Raw genomic sequence first — 19,749 nt, forward strand, 5'->3', positions numbered from 1 at the left:
TTCCCATAAATCCTATCAATCAAACAATGTTAGGAATATTTTATCATCCTATAAGCAAAGACTTGCAAAGATGTTTCCTAATGTTTTATTAGTTTCTTCAATTTTTTTAAGGACAAGCCTATAATAAACTCTACCATCCTTCCACTGAGGTCATTTCAATTCTATGTGAATGAGATTCAGTATCTAATAAGAATGTCCTTTCTTAAGACTCCTAAAGTTTCTACATTTTCACATTTGTTAAAAGTGACATGTAAGGAGACAGAAAATACCAACCACATACACTGATCAGGAAAAAAGCCTTTCTGAGAAATCAACTAAGTCAAATTACTTAATGAAACCAATTATGTTCTAGGAAAACTATGGAAATTGGCCTGAATTCAAAGTAAACTGAATCTGGAGCTGTCATGGGAGATTTCACTTAGAATTCACTTTAATCCAAAGACATCAAGAAATGGGTGTAGTTCCAGAGTCAGAGATATTGTTTGGATTTGTTTCTCTGTATGTCAGGAATACAATTAGGTTTAAGAACATATAAAGCTTGGGGTGCCTGGGTGGCTCAGCTGGTTAAGCATCCGACTCTTGATTTCATCTCAGGTCACAATCTCACAGCTTGTGGGTTTGAGTCCCCACATCAGGCTCTGTGCCAGCAGAGCCTGCTTGGGATCTCTCTCTCTCTACCCCTCCCCTGCTTGCTCCCTCTCTCTCTCTGAAAATAAATAAATAAACATTAAAAAAAAAAAACCAACATGTAAAGCTGTCCTAAGTCCAGCCCAGAAGAAAACACCTAACTAATGTCCTGAAATAGCTCCTGAATGGAACCAGGATCCTGAGCATCTGTCTGGTTAATTGAATACGGGCTGTTTAGGTTCAGATGAGAATTCTTACAATAGGACCAGACCAATAACGACCTTCAGGAAAAGGGAGTAAGTTCTAGTAGTGTGTTGCCCTTCAGGAAGTCACTTTACACTTGTATCTCTTTTTCACTCTGTTCTAAAATATATTCATTCAGGCAGATAGCAATTATCTAGTATATTTTAAAAATGATATTGAACCCTAAAATATATAGTTATTTACTAATCAAAATGTCCTTTTTAAGACCCAAGGGTCAGGGTGATAAGAAAACCAGGTAAGAAGTTACAATAAGTGTCAAATAACAAAGGGGCTGACTCCACCTACATTCAAAATAAACCAACAGTTACTTCATTATTATATATTTCCCAAAACATCAGCCAAAATTAACTCAGCAGTGTTTACAAAAATAACAGTCCAATGATCTGAGATTGGAGCCAGGGAATCAATGCACTTGTGAGCGTAACTCATCTTAGATTCAGGATATACATGGATGTGTATGTGTGGTGTGACCAAAGGGTGACAATATTGTACAGAGGCAGGATATAGGAATATCAGATAGAAGTATTTCTCTTTAAAAAATTTTTTTTTAAATAGTTTATTTAAAAACACATTTTTTTTAATGTTTATTTATTTTTGAGAGAGAGAAACCAAGCTTGAGTAGGGGAGGGGCAGAGAGAGAGGGAAACGCAAAATCCGAAGAAGGCTCCAGGCTCCAAGCTGTCAGCACAGAACCAGATCCCGGGCTCGAATTACAAACTGTGAAATCATGTCCTGAGCTGAAGTTGAACACTTAACCATCTGAGCCACCCAGGCGCCCCAGGAGAATTTATTTTCTTGAAAAAGATTCTGAGAAATTATGATAAACTGCATAAAATACTCTCATACAATATTTCTATAGCACCTAAAATTTCTAAAATATTCCTAAAATCATTTTTACAAATTTCATTTCATAGCTGCCCTGTATTTTCACCAGGTATACTATTATTTACACAAATTTCACAAATGAGAAAAAAACATGGTCAAAAAAAGTCAAGGATAGGACTTAAGGATTTTTAAATCATGCATAGCACAGCAAAGCATTCTGACATGCACTACACTCTGAAGTAAAGTCTGGGAAAGAGGCTGCAAAAACACTATCTGATGAGATAAGAGAAAAAAACCAAAGATCAATAGCTGAATACAGAGAAAGAAAAGGTTAATTCTAAGTGTAGCTGAAAACAGGTTCCTTGACCTTAGACTGTAAGACACAAAAGCAATTCCCATACTTGGAACACTTTACAAATGGACTAAATTACTGAGCTGCCGGGAAGCATATGCATCTTTTATATCTTTGATTTCTATAATTCACAAGCACTTCATGAAGGCATGAATTCAATCATTCCCTTTCTTCTGTTCTCTATCTGTATAAGGTAAATACCTTTTTACAGAACTAGAAAATGACCTCAATATTTTCCATGTCTTTCATATTAGTTTTATTAATGCCTGCTACTCAGTTTGACTAACCTCATTCTTGTTACTTTTTATTTCAGATTTTAAAGCAGCCTCATTATTTACAGTTACCCCATGTTTACAACTGGCCACATAGCAAGAGAGAGTAAACTGCAAATTATTTACATTTAACTTATAAATAATTATCCTTTAACTTTTATCTCATTCAAGGATTATAATGTTATTAAGATAATAAAAACTTTGGGAAATTCAACAGGCAAACCAAATAGCCTCTCTTCCAAATAAAAGGTATGTGATATATGAAATATCTTGACCTTATTTTGGTTTTTGACAAATAATTTATGAGATATAGGTAGTAGAATAATTTATTAGTTCCCACTATAGCCAAGAATAACTTCATTATATAAACACATTCCTGGTCTGTTAAAAAAAATTAAATTTTAAACATTCACAGTTCGTTGGGCCATTCAAATTCCACTATACACTACTTTTGTTTAAAGCATCTTTATGTGATACTTTATACCAGTGTTGAAACTTATGAATAAAACTAAAACACTATGATTGAACCAAGTTTTTAAGGTAACAAATGTTTATTTCTAAAAAGTGAATACACGGCAGTGATAACATCTGAGTATGAAGAGGCCCTATCTGGGGGCACCTGAGTGACTCAATCAGTTAAGTGTCCGACTTTGGCTCAGGTCATGATCTCGCAGTCTCTAAGATGGCCCCAAAAGACCTCTGCCTCCTGGTATTCAGGCCCTTGTATAGTCCCTCCCACATATAGCAGGGTTAGTCTGTGTGACTAATAGAATAGGACAAGTAATGGCGTGCCCCTCCTGAGATGAGGTTATAGAAGGAATTATGGCTTCTAGCATGGTGGAGGCATGTTTGCTCTACCACCCTACCCACTCCCCTGTCTCTTTCTCTCTCCGCTCAGTGACGAAGTCAGCTACCACTTTTCAAGGCCCACATGGTGAGGAACCAAAGCCTTTGGCCAATAGCTACTGAGGAACTGAGGCCTGCCAAAGGTCATGTGAGGAGCCTGGAAATGGATCTTTCCATGCTGATTGAACCTTACAGTGATTTCAACCCTTGCTGACAGCTTGACAGCAACACTGAGCTACTCCTACATTCTTAAATCTCAGCAAGGTGCAAAATAACTTTGTTGTTTAAAGCTGCTAAATTTGAGGGGCACCTGGCTCAGTTGGTTAAGGGACTGACTTTGGCTCAGGTCATGATTTCACGGGTCATGAATTTGAGCTCCACATCAGGCTCTCTGCTGTCAGTGTAGAGCCTGCTTCAGATTCTTTTGTCTCCTCCTCTCTCTCTGCCCCTCCCCACACACTCTCTCTCTCAAAAATAAACATCAAAAAAACTTTTATAAAAAAATAAAGCTACACAGTAACAGGTAACACATTGGTGGTATTATCATTCCCCAGTCACCTTTATACTGCTTCCAAAGATAATATTAAAATGAAGCACTGGGTTTCTTTCTTTAATTTTTTTAACGTTTATTCATTTTTGAGACAGAGAGAGACAGTGTGAGTAGGGGAGGGGCAGATGGAGAGGGAGACACAGAATCTGAAGCAGGCTCCAGGGGCTGCGCTGACAGGCTGACATCAACGAGCCTGCTGTGGGGCTTGAACCCACAAACCATGAGATCATGATCTGAGCTGAAGTGAGCCACTTACCCTACTGAGTCACCCAGGTGCCCTGAAGCACTGGCCTTCTAAAAGATGATCTAGAACCAAGAGATCATGTGGTACAATCTGCCTTGATACTTGGTTTAAGAAATAATTTTTCCACTCCTAACATTATTTTCCAAATTCAACCTCCCTACTCAACAGTGATTTGCCCAGTGTTACTGGGACCAATGGTTTAGACCCGTTTTGGAACCAGTTCATTTTCTTTTTTTCTTTTTTTAATGTTTATTTATTTTTGAGAGAGAGAGAGAGAAAGAGAGAGACAGAGAGAGGGAGAGAGAGAGAGAGAAAGAGAAGGAAACAGAATCAAAAGCAGGCTTTAGGCTCCGAGCTGTCAGCACAGAGTTTGACGTGGGGCTAAAACTCACAAGCGGTGAGAGAGATCCTGACCTGAGTTTTAGTCAGACGCTTACCTGAGTGAGCCACCCTGGCGCCCCTTCTTTTCTTTATTTCCTTTACCCTTGTTCATTTATGCTAGCTTAATTTTCTCTCTCCATTTTCTTTTTTGTTGTTTATTTTTTAATTTTTGAGAGAGAGTGCAAGAGACAGACATGAATGGGGGAGGGACAGAGAGAAAGGCAGACAGAATCCAAAGCAGGCTCCAGGTTCTGAGCTGTCAGCACAGGGCCCAACGTGGGGCTCGAATTCAAAGACTGCGACATTATGACCTGAGTCAAAGTCAGACGCTTAACCAACTGAGCCACCCAGGTGCCCCTCCATTTTCTAATCAAAACAGAATTTAATATTTCTCCTGTAAGCCAAAGGTTGGTCTTATTTACTCCCTGTAAATCTGTGTTTGGCACCTTTTTATAAATGAATGACAGTGAGCCAGTTTCAACACTGTTTACTCATGGGAAAAAATTTAATTTCCAAAGTAACCCCAAACCAATTTTTTTTCAAATCTAGCAAATTTATCCATCTTTCAAAATGTATTATCTAAAAAAGTTATACATGCTATATAATAATCAGTGGTTTCATGTACATGGATAAGGGAATTCCTAACCAAGGCTCACAAATCTGCCCTAAGAAATAAAGTTTTCAATGGTTAGCTTATTATGCCAACTATGCTTGTAAACAGATAAACTATTGCTTTGCCAATTTTTATAGTTCCTACATATTTTAAGACATCAGTATACTCTTCATTCATATCATCATAAAAGAGAAATGAGCCTGAGTGAAAAAGATACAAACTAATAAATATTCTCATCAGAATATGTTTTAATTTAAAATATTCAGATAGCCCAGTAATATAGTTTAGCATGTCATCCAAGCTACTACATATAATCAGATTTGCAAGAGATGTGGAGAGGCTAATTGGGACCACTTCTTATTTAATATGTCTGTAGTAAGTTAGAGAAATAATACCATTTGCTTTGTAAATGTAAACTCTGGATTTAAGCCTCAAGAACAGAATCAGCATAAATATATATTTTTAATTTTTGTGTGTGTCTTTATTTTATTTTGAGAGAGAGAGAAAGAGCATGAGTGGGGAAGGGGCAGAGAGAGCAGGAGACACAGAATCAGAAGCAAGCTCCAGACTCTGAGCTGTCAGCACAGAGCCCGATGTGGGTCTCAAACCCACAGAGTGTGAGATCATGACCTGTGCTGAAGTCAGATGCTTAAGTAACTGAGCCACTCAGGTGCCCCCCTAAATATATTTTTAATCTTATCCCTCCAAGTGAAGGAAATGTAAGCTTAATACCTTAGACATAAGTATACAAGTGATGCAGCTGACATTTCTTTACAGATTTTCAGTTAAGGAAAATACTTTAACAGACACACAGACCAATGGAACAGAACAGAGAACCCAGAAATGGACCCATAAATATATAGCCAACTAGTCTTTGACAAAGCAGGTAAGAGAATCCAATGGAAAAAAGTCTCTTCAGTAAAAGGGTGCTGGAAAAACTGGACAGGGACATGTAGAAGAATGAAACTGGACTACTTTCTTACACCACACACAAAAATAAATTCAAAAGGGATGAAAGACCTAACTGTGAGAGAGGAAACTGTCAAAATCCTATAGGAGGAATTAGGCAGCAACCTCTTTGACCTAGCCTATATCAACTTCTTACTTGACATGTCTCCAGAGGTGAAATAAGAGCAAAAACAAACTACTGGAACCTCAATCAAGATAAAAAGCTTCTGCACAGCAAAGGAAACAATTAACAAAACTAAAAGGCAACCAAAGGAAAGAGAGAAGATATTTGCAAATGACATATCAGATAAAAGGTTAGTATCCAAAATCTATAAAGAACTTATCAAACTCAACACCCAAAAAACAAATAACTCAGTGAAGAAATGGGCAGAAGACATGAATAGACATGTTTCCAAAGAAGACCTCCAGATGGCTAACAGACACATGAAAAGATGCTCCACATCACTCACCATCAGGGAAATACAAATCAAAACCACAAAGAGACACCACCTCACACCTGTCAGAATGGGTAAAATTAACAATTCAGGAAACAACAGATGTTGGTGAGGGTGCAGAGAAAGGGGAACCCTCTTGCACTGTCAGTGGGAATGCACACGGGTACAGCCAGTCTGGAAAACAGGATGGAGGTTCCTCAAAAAATTAAAAATAGGGCTACTCTATAATCCAGCAACTGCACTACTAAGTATATATCCTAAGGATACAAAAATGCTGATTTGAAGGGCACGTGCACCCCAGTGTCTATAGCAGCACTATCAACAATAGCCAAAGTATGGAAAGAGCCCACATGTCCACTGACTGATGAATGGCACCCCTTGAATTAAATTATATGTACACACACACACACACACACACACACACACACGTCAGAATACTACTTGGTGATAAAAGAATGAAATCTTGCCATTTTCAACAACATGGATGGAACTGGAGTGTATTATCCTAAGTGAAATAAGTCAGAGAAAGACAAAATATATGATTTCACTCATATGTGTAATTTGAGAAACTCAATAGATGAACATAGGGGAAGGGAAGGAAAAATAAGATAAAAATAGAGAGGGAGGCCAACCATAGAGACTCTTAAACACAGACAACTGAGGGTTACTGGAGGGGAGGTGGGTGGGGATAGAGGTTAAATGGGTGATGGGCATTAAGGAAGGCACTTGTTGGAATGAGCACTGGGTGTCATACAAAAGAGATGAATTACTGGGTTCTATTCCTGAAGTCAAGACTATAATGTATGTTAACTAACTTGAATTTAAAATTTTTTTAATGTTTATTTTTTTAACAGAGTGAGAGAGAGCAGGAAATGGCAGAGAGAGAGAGAGGGAGACACAGAATGTGAAGCAGGCTCCAGGCTCTGAGCTTGTTCAACAAGCCTGCCAAGGGGTTCAAATTCACAAGCTGTGAGGTCGTGACCTGAGCGAAAGTCAGACACCTAACTGACTAAGCCACCCAGGTGCCCCTTGAATTTAAATTAAAAAAAAAATAGTTTTATTTAAAGATATCGGAAAATAAGGCCAAAGTTATAATGTCAAATATATGAATGCAAGTCTTTCAACGACTTGACAGAGAAAATGTTGCAGACAGTGTAAGAGAAGCATGTGAACAATCCCTGTGAATAAAACAGTATTCATGGGAGAAGGCAATACTAGGAGAGATGAAGCCAAGGCTTTCGAAACCTTTTTGAAGGGAAGTGCACCAGAATGCTTGAGTGACGGGCCAGTGCACAGCATGACAGAGTTCAAGAAAAGAATAAACTGAAGATGGAAAGAGAAATGAATGGAAAGAGGGAAGGTGGGTGGAAAAAGGGATGAGGGGAAGGATGGATTTGCCTCTAGCCCATAGATCATTGTGTGCAATTTGAAAAAGGATGCTTCCTCAAAGAGGAAACAGATCTACACAAAAACGCAGTTTGGTTAGCAGTTTGGGCTCGGTTTCAGCCCCTACTTGCTTCCTTAGCTACGCCACTTTATTTAGTGAACAACCTGTATAACTGTATAAAGCAGTCCTGGATAAGAAGGAAAGACAAACTAACTTTGATGTAGAAAGAGGCGGGCATTGATTTTCCTACGGTGAAGTGCAGGTCAATTCCTACAGAGCTGTACACAGAAGCGAATTTTGTTATCTTTTCTCAGTTTTACACCTGCATTGGAATTGTGTTCTCACAGAAAAATTTCAGTTTGGGGATCAGTGTGGTTTCTGGTGAGGTAGAAAAGATGGCTGCTAGATGACTTGGGAATTTGAGAAAACCTGGCACTCTCACCTATGAAAGGACAGATGTACCTGTCCTCGGGCTGGTGCCAAAGATCTGTGCACACAGTTCCTCACTGCCTCCGAATTTGACTGTTCTGGGGCAACAGGCATCGGGGCAACACCGCTTACTGATAACCACAGGAACAAGTGTCTCCAGCTCATCGCCCAAACTGAGGGTAAACAGGACAGTTTCTTCAAAACGTTCCCTTGCAGAAGACCTGTATCACAACTGCTTTCAGCTACTCGGTAAAATCCAGACTCCTGGGCTCACTCTCTCCCAGACCTAGTGAAGGAGAAGCTCTGGAAGTGAGGTGGGACTCTGTATTTTAAACAATGGACATCAAAGCTGGGAGACTACTATTTAAGAGTAATGTAAAATATGAGAAATTTCTATGTGGAGATTACAAAAAAGAATAGAATAAAAAGTATCACAGCCACTATACACACTATACAGAACAAATTATATATGCCTTCCTCACCAGATTTATACGGCAGAGATTCAAAATCTTTAGAATTACAAATTTTTAAAAAGTCATATCTAAACACAGCTCTTGTGGACTAACTAAAATGTGATTCTGAAATTAGGTTATAAAGACACTTCATGTGTTGCTATCCTGACAGGAAACGTTCAGTTGTTTTGAGAAATTTCATATTGGGAGACTGACTACAGAATTTAGTCCAGACATCACTCCCTATCCCCAAACTTAGGCATGTGCTGATCAATCTCAGTTGATTGCTAGTTGAACTGGTTAGTTGTTATTTAATAGCACCTTGAGTAGAGAGCAGGGAAGATAACAGGAACACGTCTCTTACCGCGGTGAGGGGGCCTTCTGCCTGCGCCTCCATCGGACTTGTGGGTGTCACTGCAATAAAGTGACTAGCAGCCCCAGCCTGGAGCTCCGGAGTGGCAGTGGCAGGACATTCCCCAGAAAGTGCTAAGACCACATCTGAGGTTTCTTTCTTTAAATGATCACCTCCTGCCCAAGGACCCAGGAGGAGCTTTTCATCTTGAGGCGATTCCTCCAGGACTTGAAGTACTTCAGGCTCCTCATCAGAAGGACTTCCAGTTGTTTTATGGCCTAAAGCCTCATTTGTCCTGAAGTCCCGAAGGTCCTGCTCCTTGTCCACAATCACCCATTCTTTGGAATCAACCTCCTGCTTGCAGGAGCTCAAGTTAACTGCTATAAATCCATTGCTGGCACCTCCATCCGCCTGCTCAGGGGTGTTGGCAGAGGCAGGCTTTGAAGCATCTGGAAGATATTCTTCATCGTAGTGCCAGATGCGGTCAGCATGGGACGCAGCAGGAACACAGGGTTTATGAAGCAGAGCGGGGAGACCAGATTCCTTTCCTGCACTGGAATCTTTCTGCATTTTCTCCAGGCTTAAGAAAACAGAGAAGTTACTCAACTGTCCGAGGAAAATACTTACTACATAACCTATAAGCGCTATACAGAACTAACATTTCACACGCAGGATAGTGAAAAAAGTATAAATAAAGTCTAAGGAAAGTTCCACAGGCAGATAAAGTTCATCTTCACTTGTCATAATCCTGTTTGGGAAGGTGGAGCCGTGGGAGGAAGATGGCTCTCCAGCTGCGGGGCAGAAGAGAAGCCTAACCAGGTTGACTTATGCGATCTATTTCACCTTTCCTTTGCCAATTCAATCATACTGCCCTCTTTCTGGGAGGCTGAGGAACAATTTAGCCAGGAGGCTTTTGCCTCACCAGAAGCCCTACAAAAGGAAACGAAGAAGCTGGGATACATTAGGTAAACAATTGATGTTTTCAGTCTTCAGAGATATATGTAAATGTACTCTTTCAAGTAAATACCAGAGGCGAAACTTTTAAAAAGAAAAGCTGCTATACCTGCCCAAGTACACAGTGGTGCACAGGGCAGTGGGGGGTGGGGAGAGGGTGGGGGAAGCTCCAAGGCATACTGTCAGTTTGGGCGGATTAGAAGGCACTTGGCACTGTACAGAATCTCTCTGCTGGCTGAGAGGCAGGCAATGGTGTGACCATTTGGCTGCACTTGCTTCTAAGAACTGATCTCATCTTCAGGGAAGCAGTTTAAGCAATACACTTTTTGCCTTCCAAGTCTGTAATTAGGTGCTGCAATTCCTTCAACTGTTCCCTTTTCATTCTAGCTTTCTGGCTTGAGCTCATTTTCTAGGATTACTTCTCTTAACTCTATCTTATTTCTCAGCTCTTCCCTCAGCATGGACTCTCTTTGGTTTCATTCTTTTGTTAAACTAATTCTTTACCAAACTAAGCTTTTAGCCCTATTGCATTTAGGTCTTTATTCCCAGTCTTAGCCACAACTAAAAATGTTTAGGCACTGCCCCAACTCAAATCTATCCTTCTGATCATATCAACGTACAGACACAGCTTCTATCGAACAGCTGTGAGACCGAATGATTACCATGTAAGGAAGAATACATATATATGAAGGACTGTCAAAAATGGAAGCTAGACTAGACTAGGCCAGAGGTAGCTGTCTTTAAACACAATAAATACCATGTTAGTCAATTACGTGGTCCTTCTAAACTTCCATTGCCAATAGCAGCGACCGGGGATGTACACTGAAGGGCATGTGACTATCACGAGTCTCTTGGCTCTTAATATTACTGCAGTTCTCTTTAATTCATATATAACATCCCTTCTGTTAGCAAAATTTAGGGATAATTGGACTTCTAACCATGAACTATAAATATAACCTACGTATAGCTGTCTAAAGTTCCACCCTTGCTTCTAGGAAGAAACTTATTCATGTCTTTTTTTCCTACAATACTTACTCACGGAAGGCCTTCATTAAATTGAATTGAACTGCCTGTCCCTTATGTATAAATTGTTTCCCCCCTTCGCAAACTCCCCTTCTTCCTGCACAATTCTTTATCTTGTGCATTCCAACTCTACCCTGCATCTTCTCACTCCAGTAAATGAGATGCCTTCCAAACAAGGTAGTTCAAAATGTTTTCAACTTGTACCTGGTGTTATGAAATTACCAGTTCCTACTGCTCAACTTGAAAAGCCAAAGGCTGTGTTACAAAACTTGTAACAATATTTATTATAAAACAATTCACATTAAGAATCACAATGATAATTAAAAACATGGATGGAGATGAGAGCTTAATCAAATGAGTACTACAAAAATGCAAACATTTCTTATTTGAAAGACTTTACATAATAGAAATTAATAATGAAGATGATAACCAGAGCATCTTTCTTAGTAGCTCTAAAGAAAAGAAAAACTGTTTCATACCAGGTCTCAAGAAACTTGTCAGTATCTGGCTTTGGCTCCAGTGTTAGACGCTTTTCCAACTCAAAGCTGTGGATAGAACGTAACTTCCGCACCAATGGAACATCTCTGTCTGGCTGAGTAATCTCTGAGCGGACACGAATTGGTGAACCAAGGCTTGGAGCATTCAGAATACCATTTACTTGACCATGGCTGTTCTCATCTTCGGTAGCAGCCTAGCCAATATATAAAAGAAAATCATAAAAAAACATTCAGATGACTAGATGTATAGGAATTGCTAATTCCTTTCAAAATATATAAGCAAATGCTTGGGATTTGTTTTCAGAAATCAGGATATTTTGGATACTTGACATTATTAAAAACTTGTCTATTAACACTTTGTAAAATGAATTTTCTTAATTTATTCTCAGTTTTAGTATCATTTTAGTTTTTTTATGTTTTTGGTACAAAAATAAACCGTCTAAAAATGTTTAACCACCTTGGCTTTTGTATTATCTCTTACAAGATGCTTGCAGTTCTCCATCCCACTAAACTAAAAATAAAACCTAGAAAGGTCATTTTCTTTGAGCCACAGGTGGTCTCACAAGAGGTAGGAGAGGTTGCCAAGCATGAATATCCCCTCTGGCTCCTCCTCTAAAAACCAAATGAAAAACCAAAAAACGACAAGAAAATGTGGAGCTAGAATAATAAGGAGCTGGGTAGAGCAGGGGGTGGAACAAGATACAGCTCAGGGCAGGGGCACTGCCTAAGGACAGATGCCCACACTTCCCAGGGAAATTAAGCCCGACTGCAGGAGTGGGGGGACAGAAGGAGGTCTGGTATGTCTTTTCTGATTAAAGACCCTCAGAAAAGATGCCCAGTTGGTCTAAGAGCTGTATTTTTGAAAGAATAAACAAAATTGATACCCCCTAGCTAGACTTATTAGAAGAAAAGAAAGAGGACCCAAATAGATAAACCATGAATGAAAAAGGAGAGATCATGGGGCACCTGGGTGGTTCAATCAGACAAGCATCCAACTTCAGTTCATGTCATGATCTCACGGTTCACAAGTTTGAGGCCCATATTGGTGTCTCTTCTGTCAGTACAGAGCCTGCTTTGGATCCTCTGTCCCCACTCTGTTCTGCCCCTCCCCAACTTGTGCATGTGCGCACACTCTCAAAAAACCTAAATAAACATTAAAAAAAAAAAAGAAAGAAGACACACACTATCAAAACTCAAACAGGAAAAAAAAAGAAAATTTGAAGAGGCCCATAACCAGCAAAGAAATTGAATCAGTTATCAAAAATCTCTACTAAACAAATAAGAGTCCTGGGTCAGATGGCTTCCCAGGGAAATTCTACCAGACATTTAAAGAAAAGTTAATACCTATACTTCTCAAACTAATTCAAAATACAGAAATGGAAGGTAAGCTTCCAAACTCATTCTATGAAGCCAGCATTACCTTGATTCCAAAACCAGACAAAGATCCACTAATAAGGAGAATTATAGGCCAGTATCCCTGATAAACCTGGAAGCAAAAATTCTTAAAGATACATGTACTAGCAAACTGAATTCAACAATACATTAAAATAATTATTAATCATGATCAATTGGAAATTATTTCTGGGCTGCAGGGCTGGTTCAATATCCCACATTAATTAAACAAAGGATAAGAACCATATGATTCTTTATAGGTGCAGAAAAAGCATTTGACAAAATCCAGCATCCTTTCTTGATAAAGACCCTTAAGAAAGTAGAGATAAAAGGAACATACCTCAACATCATATAAGGCATATATTAAAGGTCCATACAGCTAATACCATCCTTAATGCAGAAAAACTGAGAACTTCTCCCCGAAAGTCAAGAACACAACAGGGACATCCATGCTCACCACTGTTGTTCAACATATTACTAGAAGACCTACCCTCAGCAGTGTGACAACAAAAAGAAATAAATGGCATCCAAATTGGGAAGAAGAAGTCAAAACTTTCACTCTTCACAGATAACATGACACTCTACATGGAAAATGCCAAAGACTCCACCAAAAAACTGCTAGAACTGATATGTGAATTCAGCAAAGTTGCAGGATATAAGATCAATGTACAGAAATCGGTTGCATTTCTATACACCAATAATGAAGCAGCAGAAAGAGAAATCAAGGAATCGATCCCATTTACAAGTACACCAAAAACCATGAAATACCTAGGAATAAGCCTAACCAAAGAGGTAAAAGATCTGTACACTGAAAACTACACAAAGCTTATGAAAGACACAAAAAAATGAAAAAAGATTCCATGTTCATGGATTGTAAGAATAAATATTGTCAAAATACCTATACTACCCAAAGCAATCTAACATAATGCAATCCCTATCAAAATAACACCAGCATTCTTCATGGAGCTGGAATAAACAATCCTAAAATTTGTCTGGAACCAGAAAAGACCCTGAATAGCCAAAGCAATCCTGAAAAAGAAAAAGAAACCTGGAGGCATCACAATTCCAGACTTCAAGATGTGTTATAAAGCTGTAATCAAGACAGTATGGTACTGGAACAAAAACAGACATATAGATCAATGGAAGAGAGAACCTAGAAATTGACCCACAAATGTATGGCCAACTAATCTTGAACAAAGGAGGAAAGAGTATCCAATGGAAAAAAAGACAGTCTCTTCAGTAAATGGTGCTGGGAAAACTGGACAGGGACATGCAGAAGAATGAAACTGGACTACTTTCTTACACCACACACAAAAATAAATTCAAAAGGGATGAAAGACCTAACTGTGAGAGAGGAAACTGTCAAAATCCTATAGGAGAAATTAGGCAGCAACCTCTTTGACCTAGCCTATATCAACTTCTTACTTGACATGTCTCCAGAGGTGAAATAAGAGCAAAAACAAACTACTGGAACCTCAATCAAGATAAAAAGCTTCTGCACAGCAAAGGAAACAATTAACAAAACTAAAAGGCAACCAAAGGAAAGAGAGAAGATATTTGCAAATGACATATCAGATAAAAGGTTAGTATCCAAAATCTATAAAGAACTTATCAAACTCAACACCCAAAAAACAAATAACTCAGTGAAGAAATGGGCAGAAGACATGAATAGACATGTTTCCAAAGAAGACCTCCAGATGGCTAACAGACACATGAAAAGATGCTCCACATCACTCACCATCAGGGAAATACAAATCAAAACCACAAAGAGACACCACCTCACACCTGTCAGAATGGGTAAAATTAACAATTCAGGAAACAACAGATGTTGGTGAGGGTGCAGAGAAAGGGGAACCCTCTTGCACTTTCAGTGGGAATGCACACGGGTGCAGCCAGTCTGGAAAACAGGATGGAGGTTCCTCAAAAAATTAAAAATAGGGCTACTCTATAATCCAGCAACTGCACTACTAAGTATATATCCTAAGGATACAAAAATGCTGATTTGAAGGGCACGTGCACCCCAGTGTTTATAGCAGTACTATCAACAATAGCCAAATTACTGTTCCTTATCATTTCCAGTTTCAATATATGTTTAATTGGAGTCCCAGAATGAGAGAACAGAAAGAATGAATTAGCGGCAATGTTTTGGTAGGGGATGGCTGTACATCTCCTAGAAATGATACAAAATTATGAATCAAAGACTCAGGAAACATAACATATCCCACCAAGATAAATAAGAAGAAACACAAGCCTAGATACACTGTAGTTAAAATGTAAAACACCAAAGACAAAGAGAAAAGGTAAAAAGTAGTCAGGGAGCAAAGATAGGGGGAATGCATCATCTAACAAAGAAAAAAAAAATCAAGGGCATAGACTTTCGAATACCAATATAGAAGCCAAAGGAAAAATAACTGTCAATCAAAAACTTTGAAGCTCGCATAAACTCTCTTTAAAAATGGAGGCTAAAATAAATATATTTACCACTAAGGAAAAATCAAAGCTTTCCCAAAGATCTCAACTGAAGGAATTTGTAATCGAAATATTTTAGGAAGAAGAAAGACGAGTCCAGGACTTCTAAAAAATGCAAGGAAATGGTAAATATCTTTGAAAAATCCACATACACACTACTGATATAAAAGAATAACAACACTAATAATCCAGTTTGAGTAATGTTTTTGAAAAAGACAAAATTAAAAAATGAAAGAGAACTAAATATAGGTTAAATAGTGATGATGGGTGAAACACAGAAATTAGAGTAAGTATGTTGTATGTCAAGTGTGATTTCATACTCTCGCATACATAGATACCCATATGGGCTGGTAACTGAGAATGTCATAGAGATTTTTAACTATACGAACAGTTTGCTTCTGGTACGATAAAGACATCTGACACTGATGTCCTGATGACTTAACATGTCTTATTCCTGATTATTAATAGCTCAGATAAGGCTTATTCAAAACGCAGAACACAGTGCAGCATATCACATCTATGCAGAGAATGTTTTAATTTTATTTAAAAAAAATTTTTTTTAATGTTTTTTATTTATTTTTGAGAGACACAGAGAGACAGTGTGCGCAGGGGAGGGTCAGAGAGAGAGGGAGATACAGAATCCAAAGCAGGCTCCAGGCCCTGAGCTAGCTGTCAGCACAGAGCCCGATGTGGGGCTCGAACCCACAATCGTGAGATCATGACCTGAGCCGAAGCCGGATGCTTAACCGACTGAGCCACCCAGGCGTCCCGAGAATGTTTTTACAAATGACTCTTGTGACTGAATATACAGACTGTTAATTTTTTAAATTATAAAGTTTAACAATATAGTATTGTCCCAGAGACAGGCCAACTCCTCACAAGGGACCAATGGAAGATTCTTTTCAAGATATATTTCATAAAGCATGACTAGCCAATTTTCTATGAGTCATGTTAACAGATATGAGCCCAAAGTCTCATTTCACACCTATACATTTAACTACTATCCCAAGTAAACCTTTATAAAAACATAAGAAGTACCAAAAACTAACTGGTTCATAATTCACTGCTCCTCCATTCCCATTGATCTTCATTTTATCTTTCATGGAACTGGAAATGACAAGGAACAGTAAAAACAAAAAGAAATTTGGGGATAATATGCCCCAAGATTATTAAAAATTAACCATTTAATCTCTCCCCATACTTAGAAGTAGTCCTGCTTACAATCCTAAGGAAGAAAAAATCATGTCGATTATTGAACATCCATTATGTCGGCTCATGGTCAGTTTAGTGCTTTCCATTCCCAACCCTCCCTTCCCCACCTCCACTTGAGGCAATTTCCAGAATGGGTACTCCTAGTTCCATAGGTCCACACTAAAGAAGGGGCCCAGAGTCTTGTCACATTACTTAGAAAGACTATTACTTCTTTTCTATAGACTTCTTTTCCCTTCTTTTAGTCTCTGTGTCTGGTTGTTTTTAAAAAATCCCTTCATCTTTTTCACAAAATACAAGATGAAGATTAATGTTTAGTGTCCATACCTGAGTACTATGGGCAAAATTAGGCAAGTTGTTGCAATTACAAATATATAAGTCACTAGCAATACAATGTTCTACTTCTCATTCAAAGTTAAGAATCATGATACTTTGCTACGTCAACAGAAGAAAAATATTAAGCATGAGCTTAATATTCCTGAGCAAGAAATACTAACCTTACAAATTCCAAGCTTTATCTTGTTCCTGTTGGCATCCATCTCTTCCCAGACATCCTTCTCCTGGGGACGTGGGTGCCCCAAAGATCCAGGCAATTTATCTGGTGACACACCAACAGGGATGCCATTCTCCCCATCACTAAGCTGTTCATCTGGAAACACCTCATCTGTATTTTCTCGAAGCAAGTCTCCTGGGATGGGAGTGGCATTGGCAATTCTAAAAATGTGGAGTGAAAAAAAAAACGGTAGAACTTAAAAACACCAGAATCAAAAGTTACTGTCAGACTATCCTACATTTTGTTTTTGGACTTAAATCATGAAGACTATACATAATTAAAAGAGTAATACACAAAACAAAACCAAAAACCTCAAAAACTTAGGCCATGCGAACTGTACAAAATAAAACTGCTTCTGATTGGTAAAATTTTCAGGCTGATCTAAAAACAGAAATGTTAACAATAATTCACTGATTTAACAATCACTTTAAAAGTTAGAAATATTTGGTCTATTTTCTTTTCTTTTTTCTTTTTTTTAAATGTTTTTTATTTATTTTTGAGAGACAGACAGAGACAGCGCGATCAGGGGAGGGTCAGAGAGAGAGGGAGATACAGAATTGGAAGCAGGCTCCAGGCTCTGAGCTAGCTGTCAGCACAGAGCCTGATGCGGGGCTTGAACCCACAAACTGTGAGATCATGACCTGAGCCGAAGCCGGATGCTTAACAAACTGAGCCACCTAGGCGCCCCTCTTTTCTTTTTTTTTTTAATGTTTTCTTTCTTTTTTTTGGAGAGACAGAGAGAGACAGTGTGAGCAGGGGAGGGTCAGAGAGAGAGGGAGACACAGAATTGGAAGCAGGCTCCAGTCTCTGGGCTAGCTGTTAGCACAGAGCCCGATGCGGGGCTTGAACCCATACACCATGAGATCATGACCTGAGCCTAAGCCAGATGCTTAACTGACTGGGTCACCCAGGCACCCCTGGTCTGTTTTCTAATAAGTCCTTGTCAACTTTAGTATTTTCTACTCTTTACCCATTTTTTCATTTAGAGAATAACAAAAACTATAAGTAGAAAAATGCTGTCAAATAAGCAGGTATGCAATCAATTATATATATAATTTTTAATTTTTTTAACATTTATTTATGTTTGAGAGACAGAGACAGATCATGAGAAGGAGAGGGGCAGAGAGAGACGGACACACAGAATTGGAAGCAGGCTCCAGGCTCTGAGCTGTCAGCACAGAGCCTGATGCGGGGCTCAAACCCAGGTACCGTGAGATCATGACCTGAGCTGAAGTTGGAGGCTTAATCAACTAAGCCAACCAGGCGCCCCTCAGTTATATTTTTTAAATAGTGTAAAATGTACCTAGGCTTCTTCATTTACAGACTTTTTACTAAGTATCTACTATATTGAAGGAGGTAGGGAAATAAAGAGGAGAAAGGAAGTTCTTGCCTTCTAGGTGAAGCTAGAAAATTCTGTAATTATACAGTTCTGCATGAACTGGTCAGGAACAAAATAAAAAAATATTGATACTTGCCAATACATTTCTTTTAAAGTAATTTCATGTCCTATTTATATGGCTGGTCATCTCTCCCTTAGACTTCTGGCCCATAAAGGGCTTTTCTAATTCTTAGGTATCATTCATTAAGAGATTAGATCCTTGTCTGCTCTTATGTTCTAGAACTCTGCTCTGTACACTAGCTCACTAGTTTGTATTTTATTTTTATTTGTTTATTCTTTTTTCAGTAGGCTTCACACCCAGCATGGAACCCAATGTGGGGCTTGAACTCATTACCTAAGATCAAGACCTGAGCTGAGATCAAGAGTCGGACGTTTAACCAACTGAGCCACTCAGGTACCCAGTTTGTTTTGTTTTTAAATATTGCTGACTGAACACAATATTTACCACCGTGAAACCTTTTCTTAAATGTGATCTAGAATGTCTAAAAGTAGAAAAAACAGTCTTTAGTCGACTAACTGTACTGGCACATACAATCATTATGAGCGGTAAAACAGGCATCTTTTCAGTGAACCACTCCAAGAGTGGCTATGCCCTGGCCCAGGTGTCATCAATATGAAATGCTGTGAGAACAAAGATCAGTCATTTCTCAGGGACTTGTTCCATCTAAGCTGACCTTCACTACCACCTCTCTCTACTAGGGCCAATAGGAGAAGATGAATCTCTTTATCAATATAAGTTTATAATAAGAAAAGCATTTATAATAGCTCCCAGGGGGAAAAAAAAACCTTACAGGCCTGTAAAGTGGTTCCTACAGTTCTGACACTGAGAACATACTGGAAAAGGTAATTTGGCCTAAAATAGTTTATATGAAACGATTTATGATAAAAAAATCAAGTCGAAAACAAAATAAAGTTCATAAAATTCATAAATTGGCCACTAAAAGATTTTTCAGATATAAGTTCAATATACTTTTCTGATTGATGCTAGACCTTACAACAGACACTAAAATATATGTGTCATGTAGTAATCCAAATGTTTATTGAAAGAATTCCCTGTTTTCCTAAAGAAAGGAAATGGCAAAAGAATCAATATTTGAATTCAGGAAGGTCAGTCTACTATCCCCACAATTTTTTCCCATTTTAAATCACATAGTATTTTTCCCATCCTTTCTTCCTATGCCTCACTACTATTCTTCTTCTTTCCAATCACCCAACTCCTTCGCATTTCCTTCCCCACTCCTGAGAAAACAAAGCAT

At 38.6% G+C, this 19,749-nt stretch overlaps 1 protein-coding gene across 7 annotated transcripts in view; it reads right to left on the bottom strand.

Moving 5' to 3' along the window:
• Window positions 1–19,749, bottom strand: part of TTBK2 (tau tubulin kinase 2) — a 140,380-nt gene that overhangs the window by 12,637 nt on the left and 107,994 nt on the right. For all 7 annotated transcript variants that reach the window (XM_029952764.1, XM_029952763.1, XM_029952767.1 and 4 more), the window contains 3 exons: window positions 17,039–17,255; window positions 11,454–11,665; window positions 9,010–9,577 (listed from right to left, as the gene is read on the bottom strand). In XM_029952764.1, the coding sequence (XP_029808624.1) occupies window positions 9,010–9,577; window positions 11,454–11,665; window positions 17,039–17,255 (997 nt within the window). The remainder of the gene's footprint in view (window positions 1–9,009; window positions 9,578–11,453; window positions 11,666–17,038; window positions 17,256–19,749) is intronic.

The sequence above is a fragment of the Suricata suricatta genome, chromosome 9, assembly GCF_006229205.1.
Source record: "Suricata suricatta isolate VVHF042 chromosome 9, meerkat_22Aug2017_6uvM2_HiC, whole genome shotgun sequence".
Taxonomy (NCBI): domain Eukaryota; kingdom Metazoa; phylum Chordata; class Mammalia; order Carnivora; family Herpestidae; genus Suricata; species Suricata suricatta.